The sequence below is a fragment of the Myxocyprinus asiaticus genome, chromosome 14, assembly GCF_019703515.2.
Source record: "Myxocyprinus asiaticus isolate MX2 ecotype Aquarium Trade chromosome 14, UBuf_Myxa_2, whole genome shotgun sequence".
Taxonomy (NCBI): Eukaryota; Metazoa; Chordata; class Actinopteri; order Cypriniformes; family Catostomidae; genus Myxocyprinus; species Myxocyprinus asiaticus.
The window spans coordinates 1,492,544-1,517,612 of NC_059357.1; the positions used below are offsets into that span (position 1 = coordinate 1,492,544).

Here is a 25,069-nt window from a genome sequence, read left to right on the forward strand (position 1 = left end):
AATATTTACTCAAAATTCACCCCCATAATATTTAAGAGCAATAAATGTTTTTAATCCATTAACAAGGCTGGTAGATTTGACACTATTAATCCATTGGTATCGGCCAATATTATTAATACCAAAATTGCAAATCTGTCCGATTCACTGGCCTATCACTAAATGTCTTTGTCCTGACTTATCTCTAAAACTTTAAACATTGTTCTATTTTGTGACTTTTAACTGGGCCTGAATATAATTATTGAAGAAAAGGACAACAAAGCCAAACAAAGGACTCGATACAGAAAAAAATCTTCAGTCCACAAAGTAAAAAAAGACTGTTTGATGTTAACATTCACAGATGTATTTTATTTGACTTTAAGGGCTCAAAATGAGTATTTATGATGTATTTATAATGATCACGGAAAACACAAATCTGTGCATAACAACAGCTTTCATTTCATTTTCACCTATTTATATTAGATTAATTATATCAATAAAATGTAAACACACAAGAAACAACAGATACACATTCACTACTCCAAATAAATTAAAACATTTAAAACAAAATGTGCAAAAAACATGTATCATAAAAAACAAATTCCCTTTGATTCACATAAAATATGCAACAAACTGGACAAACTGCATCTTAGATGAACCTTACATACAATACATTTGAAAATATTATAAACGTAAAAGTACATTTATTTCAGTATCTCATTCAAATGTGCCCAGAACCACAATAGTACACTAAATGTATGCAGGTACACCAAAAAAAAAGGCATTCTGGCTAGGTAAAAATTAAATCAAGACAATAGATTCCCTTTTTTTGACCACAGAAACAAATAATCAAATTACAGTCCCTCTCTTTCACTGCAGTAGATGAACGGACTGTTATAAGATGAAGATGATGCTTAATGAAGAATATTAATACTGTGGACCAATTTTATATAATAATAAACATACTGTGAGTCCTCCCGTGAGCTGTTCGTCAAACTAACAAATAAATAACAACAAAACAACTCTTGATCCTAATATTATGACACTCTCAGGCTTATGTGCTTGTAAAGCTGAACTATAGTCTCTTTCAGTCCTGTGTTCAACTGGTCCCTCTTGTATAACGGCTGTTTAAAGTTTCCAAGTCACCACATTAAAACTGTTTAATCAAGAATTAAAGTCAGATCAGAATTGACTGACCAGTGAAACTCAGACTGCAGTATCTTTTCCTGAAAAGTCAATAACAGCTTCTTCAAACACACAAAGCTTCGTCTGATGTGTCTCTGCATCGCTAAAAGATTTCCCTCATGGACCGATCTGTGTGTCAATATTCAGAGGAAACCTCTCTAAATGCCCGAAGCCTTGACAAAAATCAAGGAGTGTGTGTGTGTGTGTGTGTGTGTGTGTTTGTTACAGCTTTGAAAGGAGGAAATGCACAGGGGGCAGGTGCGCTACACCGTCCACATTAATATTAATGTCCAAATAAACCTGCAAGCTATGCATCCTTTTATCCATGCACACACACACACACACACACACACACACACCCACTGCTGACCATGCAACGAGAGATGTGAAAAAGCGGAGACCGGCTGTAGAAAAAAGCGTTTGTGCATTTAAATGTGGCATTTATCGTGTATAACTCCTCGTTACAGTAAACAAAAGGTGTATATATAACAGGGTCAGAAATGAAGGGTGGCTTGCTGCAAAAACACCCCAGAAAATCAAAATGTGAAGGCAAAAAATGCCCTTATAGTGAATACTGTTCTTTATTTGTAATATCTGATATAGTTATTCATATTCTATTAATATTCTAGTCCTAGTTAGAAATATTACGGCATGAAATATGAGTTGATGTTCATTGAATGTTTAATTCATTTTTGATCTTTAGAATTTGTATGAATTGATGAAATTGAAGTCAACAGATGAGACAGTTTGTTTTAAATGATTAGGGAAAAAAGCCCTCGTAAAGGTCATATTTCACACGGAAAACAACCCAAAAATGTGTATATATATATATAACAAAAATAAATACAAATGAGAAATAACAATTATGCATAAAGAAAAAAAAAATCCTATTTTTTGGACAATTACGATTTTTTGCAAAGCATTTTTTTGCTTTGTATTATGACAATTAAGCACTTTTAAACTTTTCATTATTTTAATTTTCATTATATATTATATCAATTCGTAAAAACGTCCTGGTATTATAGTAATGCGAATCAAATAATAATCCCAACTGAAAATAATTATTTTTTTATTTAATAAGAATTTGTTTGTTTGTTTGTGATTTAAGGCCATGACAGCTTCCGCGACTATTTTCATGGCAAGAAACAAGTTAAAATACAATAAAAGCTATAGTGATAAGAAAAAAACAAAAAAACAACCTTTTTACAACCTATTTTCACTTATATTTTAAAACTGATTCAGGCCTGATTGTTAAAATCTTTTAAAAAAAGGTGATTATCAAAGAATTTTTGATTTAGTTATGAGAAACTGGGGGGAAATATGCTAAATTGTCATGTTATATAAAATTGGCTTAATTTTCTTTAAAAGTAAACTTATAATTTCTTGTTTTTATGTTTTGATTTTGGGGTGAAATATAAGCTGGACATGTTTTTGTGAGATTCACTGCAGTATCTGAATTAGAAAGTTACTTTTCTGTTTGTGGCATGTTTATGTATGTAAGGTGCCTCTGTTTGTTCCTGGCAGGCAGCAGATGCCCTTACCCCCACCCTAATCCTAACCGTAAGGAGCTTGTAAGACTGAGTGCCCTGCCAGGAACAACCTGAGGCACCTTTCTCCCATCGCATCTTAGCTATGTGATGATGTCATGAATAACTGGAAAAACATTCAGCTTATGAAATAAATATAACAAGAGTTGAAATGTTCTGCATGCACAGAGCTGCTCTATTACCTCAACTGTAGAAACCAAAAAGTTTCCCTTTAAAAGAAACTAACAAACACCATTACACACACACAGTTTAGTCTAGTTGAAGCAGCAGAAGAGTGAACATGTGGAGTTTTCTGGGCTGCGGAAGTTTCCAGAGGTTGGTGTATCGGTACATTCGGCGATGAACCGATGCAGTTCGGACACCTCAGGTGTTTCCTGGGTTTGTTGCTGAACACAGATACACAAACAGAGTGAATTTATCACTAAGAGCTGACTATACATGCATTAAAACGAGTAGTCGATTAATAAGTGATTTTCAATGGCCTGAATACAGTATGTTCTGTGCTGTGATCAGTGTGTCATCTCTGTACTCACTGTGATGGTGTCGTACGCTCCAGTGATAAGCGCGATGAAGAGCGACAGAATCATATAGATGAAGAGAGAGATGAAGGTGTAGAGATACAGCTGACTGAACACCCACACCAGAGTCCCGCTCTGCTCCACCTCAGAGAACGTCACAAACATGTCATCTCCGTTTATCAGAGAAAACAAACACTCCGACACCGTAGAGAGAGAGCGGAACTGAGAGAGAGAAAGACAGGATGAGCAGAATTTCACATACATAATGTGGTAGAGTTAAATATGATGTGCTTTAGCATGGTAATTTAATTTTCACATACTTATGCGTGGCAATTTCATATAACATATTTTAGCGTGGTAACTGAAATGTTACGAACTTTAGCGTGATAATTAAAATGTTACATACTTTAGCGTAATTACTCAAATGTTAAGTACTTTAGCGTAATTACTCAAACGTTAAGTACTTTAGCGTAATTACTCAAACGTTAAGTACTTTAGTGTGATATTTCAAATGTTATATACTTTAGCGTGATAATTGAAATGTTACATACTTTAGCGTAATTACTCAAATGTTATGAACTTTAGCGTGATAATTGAAATGTTATGTACTTTAGCGTAATTACTCAAATGTTACAAACTTTAGCGTGGTAATTGAAATGTTACGTACTTTAGTGTGGTTATTCAAATGTTACGTACTTTATCATGCTAACTGAAATGTTACATACTTTAGCGGGATAACTGAAATGTTAGATACTTTAGCGTAATTACTCAAATGTTATGAACTTTAACATGATAATCGAAATGTTACGACCTTTAGAGTGATAATTGAAATGTTACCTACTTTAGCGTAATTACTCAAATGTTACATACTTTGCCGTGGTAATTGAAATGTTACGTACTTTAGTGTGATTGAAATGTTACATACTTTAGCGTAATTACTCAAATGTTAAGTACTTTAGTGTGATATTTCAAATGTTACAAACTTTAGCGTTGTAATTGATATGTTACGTACTTTAGTGTGATAATTGAAATGTTACATACTTTAGCGTAATTACTCAAATGTTAAGTACTTTAGCGTAATTACTCAAACGTTAAGTACTTTAGCGTGATATTTCAAATGTTACAAACTTTAGCGTGATAATTGATATGTTACATACTTTGCCGTGGTAATTGAAATGTTACGTACTTTAGCGTAATTACTCAAATGTTAAGTATTTTAGCGTAATTACTCAAACTTTAAGTACTTTAGCGTGATATTTCAAATGTTACAAACTTTAGCGTGATAATTGATATGTTACGTACTTTAGCATAATTACTCAAATGTTAAGTACTTTGGCGTAATTAGTCAAAAGTTAAGTACTTTAGTGTGATATTTCAAATGTTACAAACTTTAGCGTTATAATTGATATGTTACGTACTTTAGTGTGATTGAAATGTTACATACTTTAGCGTAATTACTCAAATGTTAAGTACTTTAGTGTGATATTTCAAATGTTACAAACTTTAGCGTTATAATTGATATGTTACGTACTTTAGTGTGATAATTGAAATGTTACATACTTTAGCGTAATTACTCAAATGTTAAGTACTTTAGCATAATTACTCAAACGTTAAGTACTTTAGTGTGATATTTCAAATGTTACAAACTTTAGCGTGATAATTGATATGTTACGTACTTTAGCATAATTACTCAAATGTTAAGTACTTTAGCGTAATTAGTCAAAAGTTAAGTACTTTAGTGTGATATTTCAAATGTTACAAACTTTAGCGTTATAATTGATATGTTACGTACTTTAGTGTGATAATTGAAATGTTACATACTTTAGCGTAATTACTCAAATGTTAAGTACTTTAGCGTAATTACTCAAACGTTAAGTACTTTAGCGTGATATTTCAAATGTTACAAACTTTAGCGTGATAATTGATATGTTACGTACTTTAGCATAATTACTCAAATGTTAAGTACTTTAGCGTAATTAGTCAAAAGTTAAGTACTTTAGTGTGATATTTCAAATGTTACAAACTTTAGCGTTATAATTGATATGTTACGTACTTTAGTGTGATAATTGAAATGTTACATACTTTAGCGTAATTACTCAAACGTTAAGTACTTTAGTGTGACATTTCAAATGTTACATACTTTAGCGTGATAATTGAAATGTTATGTACTTTAGCGTAATTACTCAAATGTTATGAACTTTAGCGTGGTAATTGAAATGTTACGTACTTTATCATGCTAACTGAAATGTTACATACTTTAGTGTGATAATTGAAATGTTAGATACTTTAGCGTAATTACTCAAATGTTATGAACTTTAACATGATAATCGAAATGTTACGACCTTTAGAGTGATAATTGAAATGTTACGTACTTTAGTGTGATAATTGAAATGTTACCTACTTTAGCGTAATTACTCAAATGTTACAAACTTTAGCGTGATATTTCAAATGTTACATACTTTGCCGTGGTAATTGAAATGTTACGTACTTTAGCGTAATTACTCAAATGTTAAGTACTTTAGCGTAATTAGTCAAAAGTTAAGTACTTTAGTGTGATATTTCAAATGTTACAAACTTTAGCGTTATAATTGATATGTTACGTACTTTAGTGTGATAATTGAAATGTTACATACTTTAGCGTAATTACTCAAACGTTAAGTACTTTAGTGTGACATTTCAAATATTACATACTTTAGCGTGGTAATTCAAATGTTACGTACTTTAGCGTGGTAGGGTCCCAGAACAATCCAGCCGCAGAAGCAGTAGCCCATGTAAATGGCTGCAGCACAGCAGCAGAATCGAATCACGTTTGGAAACGCAGCTCGCAGTGTCACAATCAGAATCTGAGAACAGAACAAAAAAAGTTGATTTAGGACAAACATTTACTTATTATATTATTTTACTGCATGTTTCTTTGTTTTTATTGTTTGCAGAGATGCATTATTATTATTATCATCATTAGAATTCATCATGAGAATTGTAAGAATGTGTGTGCCGTTTACTCACGTTATATTTCTGAAAGAAGCTGAAGTATCGTATCACACCCACCCACACCAGCAGAGTCGAGGTGCCCATCAAAATACTGCACACGTCATACGACGACAGATTCTACAACACAAACAAAACACTAATCAGCTTACAGCGTTTCTTAAATTCTGTGAGATCGTCTGAAATATTCTAAAGTAAATATGTGACCTTGGTCTCTATTGCGATCTTGATAAAGGAGGCGATGATGGTGAGAATATCACTGATGATCAGGAGCAGATACCAGCCGTTAATAAACTCCAGACGATCACCCCAACACACCGAATGACCCAGTGACTGACGGAAATAACACACAAACTCCTGCACACAGACACAAACATATGATGCCACTTTGAGTGGGATCAACAGCATTTTTAGATCTTTATTTGCTGATGTTAAAGTCAGCATGAAACATTTGCAACACATCTTCATATTTAACGTCATATTTCTACTGTGTTTAATTCTTTCTCACATGCTGCAGGACGATTCCTCTGAGGATGGAGCGTCCACACAACACCAGAGACAAACCACAGACCACTGCGACCAACACATCAAACGCCACACGTGCATAACTGTCCGCTAACGGAGAGAGAGAGAGACAGTTGAGAGAGTTTCAAATGGACACTCTAGAGGTGAGTGTTTAGTGTTGTCTCACCGTGTCCAGACACATTGGGATCTCGGCACTCTTTAATGGACGCCTCATTGAGCAAACTGAGCTTCACTTTACCACTGTGAGCCTTATTATCAAACAAGATCTGAAAACACACACAAAATGGCCAAATGATTAGGAAGATGTTATATTAATGAATCATAAATCACAATCATACACTTATTTCATTATTAAAGTGTTAATTCACTCAAAAATGAAAGTAGCCACTCCGATATGAAAATAATGCCCCAGTTTTATTGAGGAACACAAAAGGAGTCATTTTGAAGAATGTTCACGCTAGAGTTCTGCTATCCGACCTAAGCCAGTGCTTGTATCATTAACAAAAACTAAAATAAAAACTAAAGCTACATTTAATTAACTGAGATAAAAACTGAAACTAAACATACTTTTTCAGAACTCCAAAACGAACTAAAATATGAAATAAAAATGACCTTGAATTAATTTTTATAAAATGTGAAACATTTATAATCCATCTTAATTAAACATAAAAACGGCAATAGACAGAGGTAACACAAGACTGCCTTGAGAAATGTAATGACGTTACACATATTTAAATGTTATCAATAAACGATTTAGCTTTGGCAGCCATAAAATACTTAAACGAAAACTAAACTGAAACTAGAAAAACTGAGAAAACGAAAACTAAATTAAAACCAATAGACAAAGAGTGATTAATGAAAGTTAAACTGAACTGGAATGACCAATTTAATATAAAATAGAAATAAAAAAAAATAAAAAAAATCAAATTAAAAAAATATAATAATAATAATAATAATAATAATAATATATATATATATATATATTTCATATTATTATAAATATTTGTACAAATTATAGAGTATATATTTAATACAACATAGGCAATATTTATTTAATATTGTGTTTACATTTTAATTTAAACGCAAAGTTTCACGCACACGCTCTCACTTACAGACGCGCGAACAGACGAGCTGTTCACAACAAATGCGTTTTTGCATGTGTCTGCATTGTTTTTAATTGTTTCTCGATGTTAATGTGCTGGATGGATGTCTTTAACCACTGCGCTGCGTATTGCTGGGTTTTCATTGTGTTGCACAGGACCACTGCATGTTTTAGACACGGTGTCAAGTTTAAAAAGAACTGTCGATTTAACGTGTTAAATCAGTACGATTAATGATATTAAAAATAATGCTAAAAAAATTAATGCAATTAATCATGTCCCCGGACCATAATAAGGAAGATTCTTCAGCAATTCAAGTTTGAAATACCACCTCTTTTCTCCAGGGGGCAGTAAGTGAAACTCGCTGTACAGGCAACGAGCAGCTTATACAGAGAATAAACCAACCCTTCCGCAGTCAGCACAACACGAGAATGCATTCTTGCATTCAAAACACAGCATGGAGAGCAAATCAGAACTTCGAATCTCAAGACGTGTTTTTCTGAGTATTAAACTACGCTTAACTTGACACAGTGACCTAAAAACTGTATGTTTATGACGCGACACAACCAAAGTGAGATGCTCCAAAAGTGTCTGTCTGATGCAGGTGTACACTGACGCGTCCTTAGACAAGCCCTCATAATAAATCTCCGAAAAATATGTCTTTGTTGTTTATGCTTTTGATCTTTCATTCAAATTATTCACAAAAATCGAACCTTTAATTCAAGTAAACTAACTGAAAAGGGGGAAAATATCTCATATTTAAATCAATATTTTTCTCCAAAACATGTTTGCCACAATTATTGGCACCCCTAGAAATTCTTATGAGTAAAATATATCTGAAGTATATTCCCATTCATATTTTACATTTTTTAGTACACCTGGGTGACAAGGAACATGAAATTGTTCAGCCATGACTTCCTGTTTCACATGGGTATAAATATGAGGTAACACACAGGCCAAATTCCCTTAATCATCCATCAAAATGGGTAAGACCTAAACAGATGTGCAGGTAGCTGTAATAACATGCCAGGCATTATTGCCTGCCGCACCTCAACCAGTGCCTTCAGCCCAGCTGCGGGGTCATCAGCCGGGAGCCACTTATCTTCAATGTTTCGCCCCATTAATCCTGGAACGTCTCCCTGCCACCCCCTGCAGCTGGACACCGGATCCCCTCCAACGCCTCTCATCCTTGCCTTCCATTCCTTCATGAATTACTTGCAACCAAGGTTCTATATGTCATAATACCTCGACACGACCATACGCGCCAGCCCGTCTCAGCACACCACATATTACCCAGGTTCCCTATTCCTCAGTTTCCTACTACTGAACCCCCCACTTTTTGTCCTTCCTTCTAAACCATAGCCAGAATCTCCCTTTCTCAGCTTCCTCTGCCAATTCCTTCAAAGACTTTTTGAAGCCGCTCCTATGATGCCACTGTCTCTATGTAGGGTATCGTAGGTGGATCTTGGGCACCTTCCACAGGTCAGCCCATCCTAACACTATCAGATGTCCCCTCCTATATGGTCCAGCACCCTTGCTGCTGCTGCCTACTGCCCTAACCTTATACCCTTCTTCTTCCATCCTAGTTACTTCCATAACTACCATTGCTTTCATCTGTTTACGGGAGGTGGCTGACCACAGTTTGGGGGCCACCCCCATCCAAGGCCTGTTCTTCCTGACTGTGTTCTTCCAACAGTCTCTTGATGCTTAAGTCTTGAAACCGCCTGGTTTACTGCCTCCTCTGCCTTCCATGTTCTGTCTGTTCGGTCTTGGACTTGACCTGCCCTCACTGTCTGGTCTATTGATTCAAGTAGCTCCAAAACAAGCCTGGACTTTTCCTGCTTGTAGCCCAGAGTGAGTGATTTTAGAGGCAGTTGTAAAGCATTTCTTCCAAACAATGCTACATCTGAGAGACAATGAGGCAGGCCTAGCCACTTCCTGATATAACTGTTGGCCTCGGTGTCCATCCTTGCCACTACCGCTGCCGAAATCTCACACATTTTTAGCGGCCACATCAGGCGATGGTAGAGTGTAAATTGGTAACACTAAAGCTAGAATTTGCCTGGGAGATGACAATTGTCTATCTTAACCAGGCCCTCTTTCAGTTGCTTCAGGACCAACTCTGCCATGTGTTTGTCTTTAAGATCTGCTGTGTATTCTCTCCCTAAACTTCGAATAGGCTGCTCTGCCACAACCGGGATTCTTTCCCCCTCCACCTCAAATGAAATCTGATAGTCCCTCACTCCCTTTCTAATAGAAAGACTAAGTGATTTTATTGGCTTAATCTTCATTCTGGCCCATGCCAATAGCTCTTCCAGCCTTTTCAAGAGCCGGTTTGTACATGCAGCAGTCTGGAGGATGCTTGAATAGAATAAAGTTATGATGTGCGGCAAAAGGTTGTTGAGTTAAACAAAATGGGAAGTGGCTATAAGAAAATAGCTAAAGCATTGAAAATGCCCATTTCCACCATCAGGGCAATGATTAACAAGTTCCAATCAACTGGAGATGTTAAGAATCAGCCTGAAAGAGGACATGTGTCTATATTGTCTCCACGCATGGTGAGGAGGATGGTTCGATTGGCCAAAAATTCTCCAGGGACCACAGCTGGAAAATTTGCAGGAACTGGTTGGGTCTTGGGGTCAGAAAGTCTCCAAACACTACAATCAGACGTCACCTACATCACAACAAGTTGTGAGCCTCTGCTTTCATCCAACAACAAACTCAAGCATCTTCAGTTTGCCAGACACTACTGGAACTTCAAATGGGACCAGGTTCTATGGTCAGATGAAACAAAAACAAAAAAATTGGCAGCAAACACCAGAGATTGGTTTTGTGCACACAGAGAAGAAGTACCCAATGCCCACAGTTAAATATGGTGCTGGATCTTTAATGTTGTGGGGCTGTTTTTATGCCAGAGGTCCTGGACATCTTGTGCGGATACATGGCATCATGGACTCTATCAAATACCAACTGACACTAAATCAAAACCTGACTGCCTCTGCCAGAAAGTTTAAAATGGGCCCTGGTTGGATCTTCCAGCAGGACAATGATCCAAAACACACATCAAAATCAAAACAAAAATGGTTCAATGACCACAAAATCAAGGTTCTGCCATGGCCATCCCAGTCCCCTGACCTGAACCCCATAGAAAACCTGTGTGGTGAACTGAAGAGGAGAGTCCACCAGTGTGGACCTCTGAATTTGAAGGATCTGGAGAGATTCCGTATGGAGGAATGGTCTCAGATCACTTGCCATGTGTTCTCCAACCTCATTATGCATTACAAGAGAAGACTCAGAGCTATTATCTTGGCAAAGGGAGGTTGCACACAGTATTGAATAAAAGGGTGCCAATAATTGTGCCACACATATATTTGACAAAAATATTAGTTTTTTTTTTTTTTTATCAAACTTGTGTTGTGTTTACAATTGTTTGATATCCATTAGAGGAAAGATTTTTGTAAATATTTTGAATGAAAGATCAAAAGTACAAAAAATAAAGACATTTTTTACAGCCTTCTTTGCTCATATTTACCAAGGGTGCCAATATTTATGGCCACAACTATGTAAGTATATATATATATATTATTTGCAATTATTTAAATATAACTATTTATATATTATATATTGAATTATTGTTATTTGAGGGGCTTTCTCAGCAAATATTTATATAAGTGATTCATTCGATTAATTAATCAGCACACCATGTAATTAACTGTATTAAAAAATTAAATGTAAAATTTTTAAATGTAAAAATACACATCTCAAAACACCTGCATTCTGTTTCATTTGTTGCACTGCGTCTAGCTTTATTTTAACTTGAAATATAACTCACAAGATGTATGGATTACTTTAATGGGCTTTTTGTCCTATTTTTGCTTCACAGTCATGGCCACGATGATCTGTTGTTGTATGTGAAAAGCTGTGTGAAGGTACTTCAAAAATTCTCCTTTTGTGTTCCACAGGAAAAAACAACAACATCTGGGGTTAAAACGGTATGAGCTTGACATATGAGCTATTCTTTTAATATCTGAGATTGTAATTTGCAGCTGTGCAGTGCAATTTGAGCGTACAGTAATGGAGAAGGTGTAACAGTCGGGAATTTCATTATTGATAATCGTCTGGATGTTTATTGCCTTCAGCTGAAACTGTATTGTGATGTTAATCAACCTGCAGAGACAGAGAGAGAAGTTCAGAGAGGAACTTGAGCAACGATTTTGTAAAAGCAGAGTGTTTACACATATTGAGAACAGTTAATGGTGTGTGTGTGTGTGTGTGTGTGTGTGTGTGTGTGTTACTTTTGAAATTTGAGGGTGATGTTCTTGTAGTCATTCTGCAGTGGTGCCGGAAGATCTGGAGGTGGATTCACTCCAATACAATCTAAGCACACAGAATAAAATCTCTCTTAATTTAGGATTAGTTCACACATAATGTATATCTATCATCATTTACTCACCCTCACTTTATTAAAAACCTTTATGACTTTCACTCTGTCACTGAAAACAGATCTTTAGCATATTCACAAGGGTCTTTTTACACTGTAGCTCTTATATTGGATTCATATCTATTTAAAAACAGCTGCAAAGATGCTCTAGAGTGATGTCACTGATATCAAACACCACTGTTTGTTTTTTTTGCATGACTTGAATTTCATTCTCTTTCTTCACACAATGCTGTCACATACTGTATGTCCATCCACATCCTCTTTCATTGTATGGAAAAGTGCTGCTAAATATCTCCTTTTGGGCACCTTCCACAGGTCAAAGGAAGAAACAGTGAAAGAGGTTTGGAACGATATGAGAGTGAGTAAATGATGACAGAATTTTCATGTTTGGGTGAACTATTCCTTTAAAACAGCTCATGTATGATCACTCTGATGATAAAAACAGACAATTGTTTGTGTTACAAAGCAACAGATGAAACACACGAGTGATTTAATGAACTTCTGGAAAGACGTTTAGACAGAACGATCAATCTGTCTGGACTCTGACAGCAGAAATAATCAGTTTTAACATTACAGTGTTTTGTTAAACAGATCAGGATAAATTGACTTCTGGGATCTGAATGAAAGGAGTGATTTTCAGCCCACCGGTGATGACATGAGGGTCAATGTCAAACGTGTCATTGACGGGTTCAATGCTGCCCTTCCTGTAGTAACGCTGGCACAGATAGAGGGCGCTGCCATTCAGTCCCACACCTGGAACATACGCATACCTGCCCACTGATGTCTGCTGTAGAGCCAGATACTGAGAGAGAGAGAGTCATAGAGTATGTTCAGATTGCAAACTACTCATACTATTTCTGCAGATGTATACTGTGCTACAGAGTATATGAATTTTCTGTATGCATAGAATACAACATTTGCCAAATATACAGTATATATATATCCAGCGTACACTGCATGGAACACTGTATCCTGTGGTCTTGACTCACTATTTGATCAGGCTGCAAAGTTACATTTTTACACAAAATTGGATTAAAAATACAAAATAATTTGTATTTCTGTTCTACACCGAATGGCAAGCGCTTAATTAACCATGCAACGTAATGAGGTCATGTGACAACAATGTGGCATACTATTATTTGAAATGTTCATAATTGCATAATGCATTCTGTTTAATATACTACTTAAAAAAATAGTAGGCAGCACAGAATATATTTAGTATGCAGTAAGCAAGTAAAGCCAAGCGTACACTTCACAACTTGCAGTTGGCATCCTGCGACTCACAGTCGACGTGCTCATGCGAACACTACAGGACTGTAGAGTATCAACTACAAGACTATTTGTCCCCGACAGAGACCATGTGTACACTGGTTTTGAGATGAGTTTTGGGAGATCTGATCACAAGTGTACAAGCGAGACATCACCGTTACACCTGGTCGTCTCTTTAGACCACTTGTGTTCGGATTTTGAGGGGAGAGTCTCTGATTTCATGAGGACTTACATCAATCACTGCGTCTGTGTTTTACTAAATGAGCTTCTAATGTGCGTGTTGCTCATCTCTGTGTCTCTACTGTGCGTGTTTATGCATTCACTTTTGTTTTGTTTTTCATCGTACGCTTTTTTCCCTTAAAATCCGCACGGAACCGGCGAAAAACCGGCCATTACCGCTGTCTTTAGCATTGTCCCGTTTCAAACGGATCGCCAAAAATGCATCTTAAAATTAAGATAACGAAATTTATTCACAAACTCGCGCAGTTTATTCTTGATTACGTCAACACACATGAAAGAACGGCCATTTTCGCGCTTTATTGGCACCATTTGCAAAGGAAAGAAATAATAAAAACAGCTGAAAATAATAAAGACAGCGGGTAGGGAGATGTGGGTGAGGTTTTATTTTATTTTCTTATAGTTTTTTGTCTTCTGCTTCCTAATACCTTGCCCTCCTCTTGCGCTCTCTGTATTTCATTGGCTCATTGTCCGTCTTTCGCTCGTCTGGACAGTACGCACACCTGCCGACAAGATGTCTACATATCAAGCAGTTTTGAAAACTGTCGTAGCGTCTGGGACTCGTCTCGGCCTGTCCCAGGAGTGCGCACACAACAAGACCATTCTTCGTGAGATCCGAGACTTCTCGTCGCTGTCCAGTCACCGACACAAAACATCCAAGGAGACGAGACATTACGAAAATATTCATTTTACTAATTATATTTTATTCGTTTTTCATCATTTGTCACATTTTAGCGTATAAAAATGAACAAATCCATGTATTCAATCAATAAATATGAAAATATATTGCATATATAATTTTTTGTTACAGATTTATTGTTTAATAACATAATTTGTACTTTTTACAAGTATTTACATTGATTTGTTGAACACGTGTTATAAAACCGGTACTGTCTCTTTAAGAAAGACGCATTTCTGTAAAGATCGTCTGTAAGTGAGCACATGTTAACGAGAGACTCAAATGGCTTTATCTCATCTGTCCTACGCATGACTAGAATTAAATGTTTAATTTTTTGTTGGTTTTGATAAACAACTGACTGCAGAGAACAGAAACAGATAGAGAAATAGATCTTTGGACACACATTACACGGAACAACTTTTACTCTCCACCACTATACTACACAATTACTGGTGAGTGAAATCTGAACATTTAACAGCCAGTTGCCAAATACAGTATATACATTTTAGTCACAGCGCGAAATATGGTTGCAAATGTGAGCAATTTCCTCTCATAGTAGTGAAGGGTTGCGAATAGAATAAAAGATCGATCATCGGGATTTAAGAATCGATATCAAGATTGTTCAAATGAAGATTACGATGCATCGAAAAATCTATATTTTTACCCACCCATATTCTTTACAACTAAAATCACTTGAACGCACATCACACTGTATTTACAACTTCCGACCTCGTAAGTACGCGCAAATCAAAACTTATCAAAGGGCCTGTCGCTTATTTTTAATTTTTTTTTGGTGTATGTCACAGCCATGTAGCATTTGGTACCTGCTATAGCTAGTCAGTTGCAGATGGTATTTATAACTTGGGGGAGGGGCATTCTCAGTCTAGAGAGCATTCTAATTGGACAGAAATGTGGATACGCCCCCGAGTGCAAGATGATGTCGTCAATATTTTTGGTCAATTTTCCTGGTCCATTTTTTTTTTATTATTCCATTAGTATAATGTATCTGTTTATTTAAACAGCAAGTATAAGTATGTATCTGTTTATAAAATAATTGTACATTTATTTTGCCATTTTAAAGGTGTTGTAAGTGATTTTAGCCGTTCTAGAATTTCCCCAAAATGAGCCGTTGGATTAGCCACGCCCCCTCTTTCCAAAACCCGCACTTTAAAGTTACCAAATGAACTTTATTGAGACACGAGCAGAAACGGTTGTTAAAAACAACAGCAGCAAAATAGCGCCCTCACCTGACAACTGTTATGAACAACATGGCATAAAAATGGCATTAAGCCTCAACAATTCACTGCAACTACAATACTACGAGAACCTGCAAAATGATTGACAGGCAGAAAGCGTGAGAGACCGCGGACACATTTTTGTTTGTTGTTTACGGAGCCTAGAGCTGTCACAGAGACCGGTGAGATATCTCACAACACTTATTTCATTAATATCACTCAGGGAGTAGTACAAATTTTTTGCATACCTTTCCATGAAAACATCGTATGTTTATTTTGCCATTTTAAAAGTGCTTTAAGCAATTTTAGCCATTCTAGAATTTCCACAAACTGAGCCGTTGGATTAGCCACGCCTCCTCTTTCCAAAACCCGCACTTCAAAGTTACCAAATGAACTTTATTGAGACACGAGCAGAAACGGTTGTTAAAAACAACAGCAGCAAAATAGCGCCCTTACCTGACAACTGTTATGAACAACATGCCATAAAAATGGCATTAAGCCTCAATAATTCACTGCAACTACAGTACTGTGAGAACGCACAAAATAATTGAAGGGCAGAAAGCATAACTGTCCGCGCGGACACATTTTTGTTTGCTGTTTGAGAGTCTAGAGCTGTCACAGAGACCGGTCAGATATTTCAGGACACTTATTTCATTAATATCTCTCAGGGAGTAGTACAAATTTTCTGCATACCTTTCCATGAAAACAATCACTTACAGCACCTTTAAGGAGTACACTAGCATACAGATGACATTAAAACAGGCTAAATATTTTATTTTGATTTTTGACTTGAAGGTTAGTCAGACAAAAACTCTCTTTCAACACTCCTCTGGCTCTAGTGTGCAAACATTGCTAACATCCTCTGTTTAGGCAACAGTATTTCTGAAACCAGAGATTGATCAACACTGTACCAATCAATAACCATCTTCAGTTAATTACAGTACATGTAGGTAAAACATTCCATAAGTATCCTAGATAAACATTTTGAATCTGTTCTGCATGGACAATTATGAACACTTAAAAAGTATTTTCTTATCTGAAGTATTTGTACTGTGATAAGATTGTAGTGTTGTTATTCTTTAATCGGTCTTCTGATTACACGTCCCACATGAGATGAGATCTACACCTGATGAGCTTTAAAACACACTGACACTTGAATCCAAAATCAGTGTTGTTTGACGTAAAAGAGAGAGAAGTGTGTACCTGGTCGATGGCGTACTCGATGTGTTCATGAACGGCTTTCTGCGTGTGAACACACATCGGCTCCTCAGATCCATCTAGATAATTTCTCAAGAACAGATGCTTGAAGGAGTTTGTGTTCTCCTCTTTAAACGCCACCACCATCTGATTACTGAGACCAAACATCACGAGCTGAGAGAGAGAAATATAAATAACGCGTTTAATATTTCAAATCCATCCATGAATGAAGGCTCATGCAAACATGTCATCATTTATTCAGCCTCCAGTGTTGTTTAAAAGCCATATGACTCTCTTTCATAGGAGAAATTTAACAGAAGGTGCACACGACTCTTCTTTAGATATAAAGCAATAATTACAAATCAGTATAAACATTTTGGTTAAAGGACTTGTTAACATAAATATGAGAAATTATTCTGTATTGGTTGTACAATGGAAGTCAATGGGGTCAATTTTTGGAGGGTTTAAAGGCAGAAATGTGAAGCTTATAATTTTATAAAAGCTCTTACATTAATTCTTCTGTTAAAGTTGTGTATTATTTGAGCTGTAAAGTTGATTAAATTGTCATTTTTTAGGTTTTACAGGATTTACAGCGTTACGTCGTCATGGCAACAAAGTTGTAAAATCATCTATAACTTTCCACAGATGTGGTTAGTAAGTGATTTCATCACAGTAAAATCATGTTAACACACATATTGTTTATGTCTTGTGTCTATACTTTTGAAACAGTGAGTATTTTAATGTTTACAGATTATTGACCCCATTGACTTCCATTGTAAGTGTCTCACTGGAACACACATTTGTGCTTTTTTTTAAAGGAGCAACGAGTCTAAATTAATTTTTTTGTGGTAGCTTAACTTGTGAGTTTGGAACAACATGAGGGTGACTTTTCATGTTTTGGATGAACTAGCAAACACCTGATGCTTTACCTGTACAGTTACTATGACGATCTTTAGTAGCTGCAGTGCCAGTTTAAAGGGTTTGCGGCCTTTAGCGTGATATTTATCACACGGACTCATGAAGAAATATTTCAACTTCCTCCTCAGGGCCTCCTCTTCCTCCACCCGCTGCTGTGACCTTGATGTACCCAAATCGAGAGAGGGAGGGTTGCCATGACACCCACCGTTGAGGTCACTGGAGCCGTAACCCGTCACAAAGGTCAGGAGTTTGTCCTTTTCTACAGGGCACAAAAAACGATGAATGAGTGAGTTATGTGGCTTAGTGGTTAAAGAACTGGGCGTGGAACCAACGGTTGCAGGTTCAAATCCCATCACATTGGTTGATTATCACCATTGTGCCCTTGTTAAAGACACTTAACCCAAGAGTATTTCTGGAGGACTGAAGCTGTAATATGAATCAGATTTTTGAAGTTACTCCACTAGTGCTGAAACGATCAGTCGACGTTATCGACAATCATTTAACGTAACATGAGATCACATTAATCTGTAATGATGACGTGTTTTTGTTTTGGCTTGTTTTCCAATATAAATATCTAAAACTCCTTTAAAACAACGTACATTTACTTTAGCAGCTATACTGCAGAATAAAAAACTGTTATCTGAGAATGTTGAATATAATATTAAAATACAAATATTTTAAAATATCTAAAAATCCTTTAAAAAAGATGCATTGACCTGAGAAGCAGCAGATAAGATATTTAGACTTATCTAGATATCTAGATCTTGAATAGAAGTATATTTTGTCTTTACACTTGCATAAGTATAACCAAGTGAAAAACACACATATACAAAATCCACTTATATTTAAGATACATTCTCTTAAAGTCTAAATATCTTATATGCTGCTTCTCAAGTAAATGCATCTTGTTTTAAGTATTTTTAGACACTTGATAACAATAGGATTTTTTGCAGTGAATTTCTTCACTGAATTAAACTTACTAAAAAGTATTTTTCCCCCTGTAATTCAGTGAATGTCATATAGAGGTATTTATAAGATGATTTTGTCCTCTTTATTGTTAGTAAGCACGTTTAATACAATTTAAGTCGGGCACAAGCTGAATAATCGGTTAAGAGCTAACGATTAATCGTTGCAATAATCGCCGAATAATCGTTCAAATAATCGTTAGATTAATCGATTATCAAAATAATTGTTAGTTGCAGCCCTAATCACCAATAAGTCATTTAATGTCAACTCGACCTGAGATCCCTGGCTCAAAGTTGTGTTTTTTATATTTTTGATATACAGTGTACTGTATATATATATATATTTATTTATTTATTTTTAACTGTTGAAAGGTAAACATAAAAAATAATTAATGACAAAATATTAAATGCTGTGGATTAATATTTACTTTGAGCAAAACTACAGGTCAAAACAATACCCCCAGGAAGGGGACAGTGTCATTATTTTGGTGAGGTTTATTACTAATATCATTATATGCCAATGGTGCGAGTCCAAAAATGGGAAAAAAAAACACTTTTTATGTTGTTTTTCCAAAGTTGGCGTGCCTATAACTCCAGAAGTATTAAAGATATCTTAACATCCTTTTAGATTCTGGTTAAAAACAAACTTTTCTTTTAGTATCTTCATTTGTAAGGCCTTATATGGTTAAATCCCAGAGATATGGGGCTCTAAATATGGTAAATTGTTAAATATTACCCATTTTAAATGGTCGAAAACCAAATGTGTGTTACTCGGTGTGAAGCTAGTTTTTCTTGTCCGATGAAACATCTGAAGTACAAATCATTTTGAAACTAGAAATGTACTTTTATTTATTCACATAAAAGCAATAATGCCAAAATGTCAATTTTCAAGAGTACAAAAATCCAGGGAAGGGAATTTTCTGAACTTTAACATGGAATAATCCCACTGTCATGGAAAAAGAAGCAGAGGAATTTAACAAAATGCCAGAAAGTTCCTGTAAGTTTAGACTGTTTGAAGGAGATCCTATATTCATTTATATTTACTTTGGCATTTTGGAGAAAACTATAATTACCATGGTCAATTGGTCAAAGGGGCAGATCAGTTCGGACAAGGAAGTTTAATGTAAATATAAAGTGTTGTGTGTGCACTAACAACAAAAATTGTAGTTTATTTGATGTACCTTGAAATGCCATTTAAATACCATGTTATATGGCAATTATTGAATAGCACTGTACAGACACAGTACTTTTATATGGATAATATTAATGGCAACAGCAGTTTCTTCACTGATTACATTATTCTGGATATTAAAACGCTTAAATGATCAATTAATCTGCAGCTAATAACGGTGCATTATGCTAGTTAAACATAAAAGACACAAGAGTTAAACCTCAAACACATTCATGTTAAAAAGACACAATTTAAACATTTAAAACAGAAAACAGGCAAAATCCCGCAGAATGATCTAATATCAAACCTGTGTCTCCTTGATCTGAAGGTCTGGAGAAAGAGCTGGCCATCTCACGATCATTGGGGAATACAAACAGACATATATTGATCAATAAATCACAATAATGTGATCCATAACTGTAATAAATAAACAAAGAAGCGAAAGAATCGCATCACTACGGTATCGACAAAGAGAAATAAACACAAAAATCAGATACACCCACCGTAAACACACTTTCAAAATAAAAGTCCTCCAACCATCAGCTGCATATTCTGAAACTACACTTTCAAAAAATAAAAGTCCTCCAAACATCAGTGGCATACTCTGAAACTACACTTTCAAAATAAAAGCCCTCTAAACATCAGCCGCACACTCCGAAACTACACTTTCAAAATAAAAGTCCTGCAACCATCAGCTGCATATTCTGAAACTACACTTTCAAAATAAAAGTCCTCCAAACATCAGCTGTATATTCTGAAACTACACTTTCAAAATAAAAGTCCTGCAAACATCAGCTGCATATTCTGAAACTACACTTTCAAAATAAAAGTCCTGCAAACATCAGCTGCATATTGTGAATCTACACTTTCAAAATAAAAGTCCTGCAAACATCAGCTGTATATTCTGAAATTACACTTTCAAAATAAAAGTCCTCCAAACATCAGCTGCATATTCTGAATCTACACTTTCAAAATAAGTCCTGCAAACATCAGCTGCATATTCTGAAACTACACTTTCAAAATAAAAGTCCTGCAACCATCAGCTGCATATTCTGAAACTACACTTTCAAAATAAAAGTCCTCCAAACATCAGCTGCATATTCTGAAACTACACTTTCAAAAATAAAAGTCCTCTAAACATAAGCTGCACACTCCAAAACTAAACTGTCAAAATAAAAGTCCTCCAAACATCAGCTGCATATTCTGAAACTACACTTTCAAAAAATAAAAGTCCTCCAAACATCAGCTGCATATTCTGAAACTACACTTTCAAAAAATAAGTCCTCCAAACATCAGCTGCATATTCTGAAACTACACTTTCAAAATAAAAGTCCTGCAAACATCAGCTGCATATTCTGAAACTACACTTTCAGAAATAAAAGTCCTCTAAACATCAGCTGCACACTCCAAAACTAAACTGTCAAAATAAAAGTCCTTCAAATATCAGCTGCATACTCCAAAACTACACTTTCAAAATAAATCCAAACATCAGCTACACACTACAAAACTACATTGTCAAAAGTCCTCCAAATTTCAGCTGCACACTCCAAAACGAAACTGTCAAAATAAAAGTCCTTCAAATATCAGCCACATGCTCCAAAACTATTGCCAAAATAAGTCATTCAAACATCAGCTGCATACTCAAACTACATTTTCAAAATAAAAGTCCTCCAACCAACAGCTGCACACTACAAAACTACACTGTCAAAATAAAAGTCCTTCGACTATCAGCCGCATGCTCCTAAATGTCACCTGCAATCACCAAAACACTGTTAAAATAAAGGTCCCCAAAAATTCAGTCATCTAAAATAACACTGTAAAAATAAATCTACAAATATTCTGCCTCCTAAACAGTCAAAATAAAAGTCCCTTAAGTTCCAAGGTGAGCTGCATTTAAAACTAAGTTTAATTTAAAATGATATATTAAGACAAATTCTTTCATATTAAATACAGAAAAAAGACAGATAAACCAACAAATTGCTGTCTAGGTAGAAATGGAAAGAAATGTTGCCACACCACACCTTGATTTTAAGCATAGTTTTCTCTTTCTATTATTTTGTTATCCCTGTTTTTATTAAACAGTTTCTGTGGCAGCCTTGTTTTTTTAGGACTACATATCTTTTAATCCACCCATACCTAAACAAATTACAGAACGAAAAATATTAAATCACAAATATTTAATGTCCAAATGCAGTTTCAACAGAGCAACTTAGTATCACAGTACATTATAACGATACCAGGTATTTCACTGGGTTTTGTCCACATGATATACAGCTCTAAATGTGACTTGTACAAATGTAAAATGTACAAGCGGCATAATCAAAACATTCTGTTATCATAAACATACATCAAAATTATTGAGAATGGCCAGACTGGTTTGAACTGACAAAGTCTACAGTAACTCAGATAACTGCTCTGTATAATTGTGGTGAGAAGAATATAATCTCTTAATGCTATTCTGAGATACGGGTTGATGCCGTTTTGGTGGCACAAAGGGGACCTACACAATATTAGGCAGGTGGTTTTAATGTTGTGGCTGATCGTGTACATTATTTTCATCAAGCATTCATTTTTTATATTAGTAGTGTATGAGTTAATTTACATTTATAAAACATCATTAATAGGTAAACACTGTCATAATAAACACTCATCCATCTACATACAGTTTCTATCTTCCATCCAGTTGTTTATCTCTGGCAATAACAGCTTCATCAAACTTGATCATGAGTGTGGTTCCTTTATGCCAGTGTGCTGTAACTTTGGCTGGGAAGCCACTGTGGGTGAGAATGGCCTCCACAATGCCCGCAGTGAACGCGGCACAGTTTAGTGTGCTGTTCTCTTTGGGCACAGAAATAAATGCATTTATCACAGGCTCCTTCTCAATGATGTAGTAGGTTTTGTCATCATCATTGGCCTGTTCCAGTTTATCTGCTTCCTTCCCAAACAGAGTCTTCCAGACAGATACCTGTAATATCACAGAAATAAACAAACACTGATTTAATTAATGTAAAATTAATCTATTATTGAGCAATTAATACTTATATTTAAAACAGGTTACACTAGATAGTTTAAAATCTAATAGCAACCGCCTAGCAACGCCCTTGCGCCCATCCAGAACACCCTTGCAACTGCCTAACAATGCCCTAAAAAAACCCTAGCAACAGCCTAGCAACACCCTAGCGACCACCCAGAAAACCCATGCAACCACCTAGCAACACCCTAGCAACAGCCTGGAAACCTCCCAGAACACCCTTGCAATGACCTAGCAACACCCTAGCAACTGCCTAACAATGCCCAAGCGAAAAGCCTAGCTACTACCTAGCAACACCCTAGCAACCACACAGAACACCCTAACAACTGCCTAACAACGCCCTAGTGACCACCCTAGCAACAGCCTGGCAACCACCCAGAAAACCCTTGCAACTGCCTAATAATGCCCTAGCAACTGCCTAACAATGCCCAAGCGAAAAGCCTAGCTACTACCTAGCAACACCCTAGCAACCACACAGAACACCCTAAAAACTGCCTAACAACGCCCTAGTGACCACCTTAGCAACAGCCTGGCAACCACCCAGAAAACCCTTGCAACTGCCTAACAATGCCCTAACAAAAACCCTAGCAGCAGCCTAGTGACCACCCAGAAAACACATGCAACCACCTTGCAACACCCTAGCAACAGCCTAGCGACCACCCAGAACACCCTTGCAATGACCTAACAACACTCTAGCAACTGCCTAATCACGCCCAAGCGAAAAGCCCAGCTACTACCTAGCAACACCCTAGCAACCACACAGAACACCCTAAAAACTGCCTAACAATGCCCTAGTCACCACCCTAGCAACAGGCTGGCAACCACCCAGAAAACCTTTGCAACCACTTAGCAATGCCCTAGTGACCACTCAGAATACCCTAAAAAACATATTACAACACTCTAGCAAAAACCCTAGCAACAGCCTAGCAACCACCCAGAATACCCTTGCAACTACCCAGAACACCCTAGCAACTGTCTAGCAACACCCAAGTGAACACCCTAGCAACAGCCTGGCAACCACCTAGCCATAACCCAGAAAAGAAAAGCCTAGCCCTATCTACATCAAAGTTGAAGTGTTTTTAACTCCAGAATATTAAAGATATCATAATATCCTTTTATAAATTATAAATAGTCAAAAACCAAATGTGGGTCACATGGGATGAAGCTAGTTTTTCTGGTCCAATAAAACAAAAGTCTGAAGTACAAATTATGTTGAAACTACAAATATACCCTCATTTATTCATGTCAAAATGTCCATTTTTGAGGAACCAGAAATACATTATTTTTAAAGAATAAGCGGCACATATGACTCTTCAGAAAAAGTATTAACAAAATAAAAGTTTACCAAATTTGTTTGATCTGACATGGAATGACTCCAGTGTAGATTTAAAATGTCAAAGATTCTGAAAACATTATAATTTATTGTATTTTCTTTACTTAATGGATTGTCTTTGAAGGACATGTGTCACACTAACACAAACAGACATGTAAATCAATAGTGAACCAAGTGTAATTTATACTAATATATAAAATAATGTATACTGTACAATAATTTGATATTCTATATAATAGCTGGTAAAGGTTACTGACAATCATACCTTGATAAACAGCAGTATATTGAGCACTTTAGTTTCTCTTTTGCCGTTCTTCTCTCGGAGCACCAGCACATCCAACATCCGGGCGCCGACCCTCTGCCCCATGTCCGCCAGACGCGCCTGCAGCTCGGACACCGAATACACGCGGCTCTGGCAGTACTGCACCATCTCCGAGAAAAGCAGCGCGAACGCGCTCAGACTCACCTCCGTCTTCGGCCGCGTCAACGCTCGCTCCAGGATCGCCGATTTCCCTTTAGTAAAGCGAATGTCCATCATTCACACCTGAAACATAACACACATAAACGGATGCAAAGGACCTGCCACCTTAATGTACTGTCGGTTAACACAATGAATTATAATATCAGCTATAACGTTATCAATTTACATTTTAACTAAACGCCGCACCTTGTTGATAGCTTGAGTTTCTTCTTCTACTCTTGAGCAAAAATACGCGAGACACGCACATAGCGCCGCCCACCGTCCGGGAAACCA

The 25,069-nt window shown here is 36.3% G+C and overlaps 2 protein-coding genes across 3 annotated transcripts; both read right to left on the bottom strand.

The window, feature by feature from the left end:
* Positions 1–324: 324 nt before the first annotated feature.
* Positions 325–20,456, bottom strand: mcoln1b (mucolipin TRP cation channel 1b). The gene is made up of 13 exons (XM_051717495.1): positions 20,259–20,456; positions 17,827–18,074; positions 16,904–17,071; positions 12,926–13,082; positions 12,135–12,216; positions 11,910–12,006; positions 6,906–7,005; positions 6,723–6,829; positions 6,422–6,571; positions 6,233–6,334; positions 5,947–6,069; positions 3,242–3,448; positions 325–3,094 (listed from the first exon to the last, which is right to left on the bottom strand). The coding sequence occupies exons 1-13, from the start codon at positions 20,299–20,301 to the stop codon at positions 2,963–2,965; spliced, it is 1,716 nt and encodes a 571-aa protein (XP_051573455.1). The 5' UTR covers positions 20,302–20,456; the 3' UTR covers positions 325–2,962.
* A 1,657-nt stretch (positions 20,457–22,113) lies between these two features.
* On the bottom strand, positions 22,114–25,069 carry LOC127452198 (trafficking protein particle complex subunit 5-like). Of its 2 annotated transcripts, none has more exons than XM_051717496.1 (3): positions 24,983–25,069; positions 24,581–24,859; positions 22,114–22,916 (listed from the first exon to the last, which is right to left on the bottom strand). In XM_051717496.1, the coding sequence occupies exons 2-3, from the start codon at positions 24,851–24,853 to the stop codon at positions 22,620–22,622; spliced, it is 570 nt and encodes a 189-aa protein (XP_051573456.1). In that variant the 5' UTR covers positions 24,854–24,859; positions 24,983–25,069; the 3' UTR covers positions 22,114–22,619. The 2 variants fall into 2 exon arrangements, with proteins under 2 accessions (XP_051573456.1, XP_051573457.1); XM_051717497.1 differs by having other exon boundaries at positions 24,963–25,046.

What these genes read in the sequence shown, in the direction of transcription:
- mcoln1b (XM_051717495.1), bottom strand. Translation starts at nt 20,301, where the DNA reads ATGGCCAGCTCTTTCTCCAGACCTTCAGATCAAGGAGACACAG. An exon ending in TCGAGTACGCCATCGACCAG is followed by an intron (nt 13,083 to 16,903) that starts GTACACACTTCT and finishes TCTCTCTCTCAG; the next exon opens with TATCTGGCTCTACAGCAGAC. An exon ending in AGATCGCAATAGAGACCAAG is followed by an intron (nt 6,335 to 6,421) that starts GTCACATATTTA and finishes TTTGTGTTGTAG; the next exon opens with AATCTGTCGTCGTATGACGT.
- LOC127452198 (XM_051717496.1), bottom strand. Translation starts at nt 24,853, where the DNA reads ATGATGGACATTCGCTTTACTAAAGGGAAATCGGCGATCCTGGAGCGA. An exon ending in ATATACTGCTGTTTATCAAG is followed by an intron (nt 22,917 to 24,580) that starts GTATGATTGTCA and finishes GTGATATTACAG; the next exon opens with GTATCTGTCTGGAAGACTCT.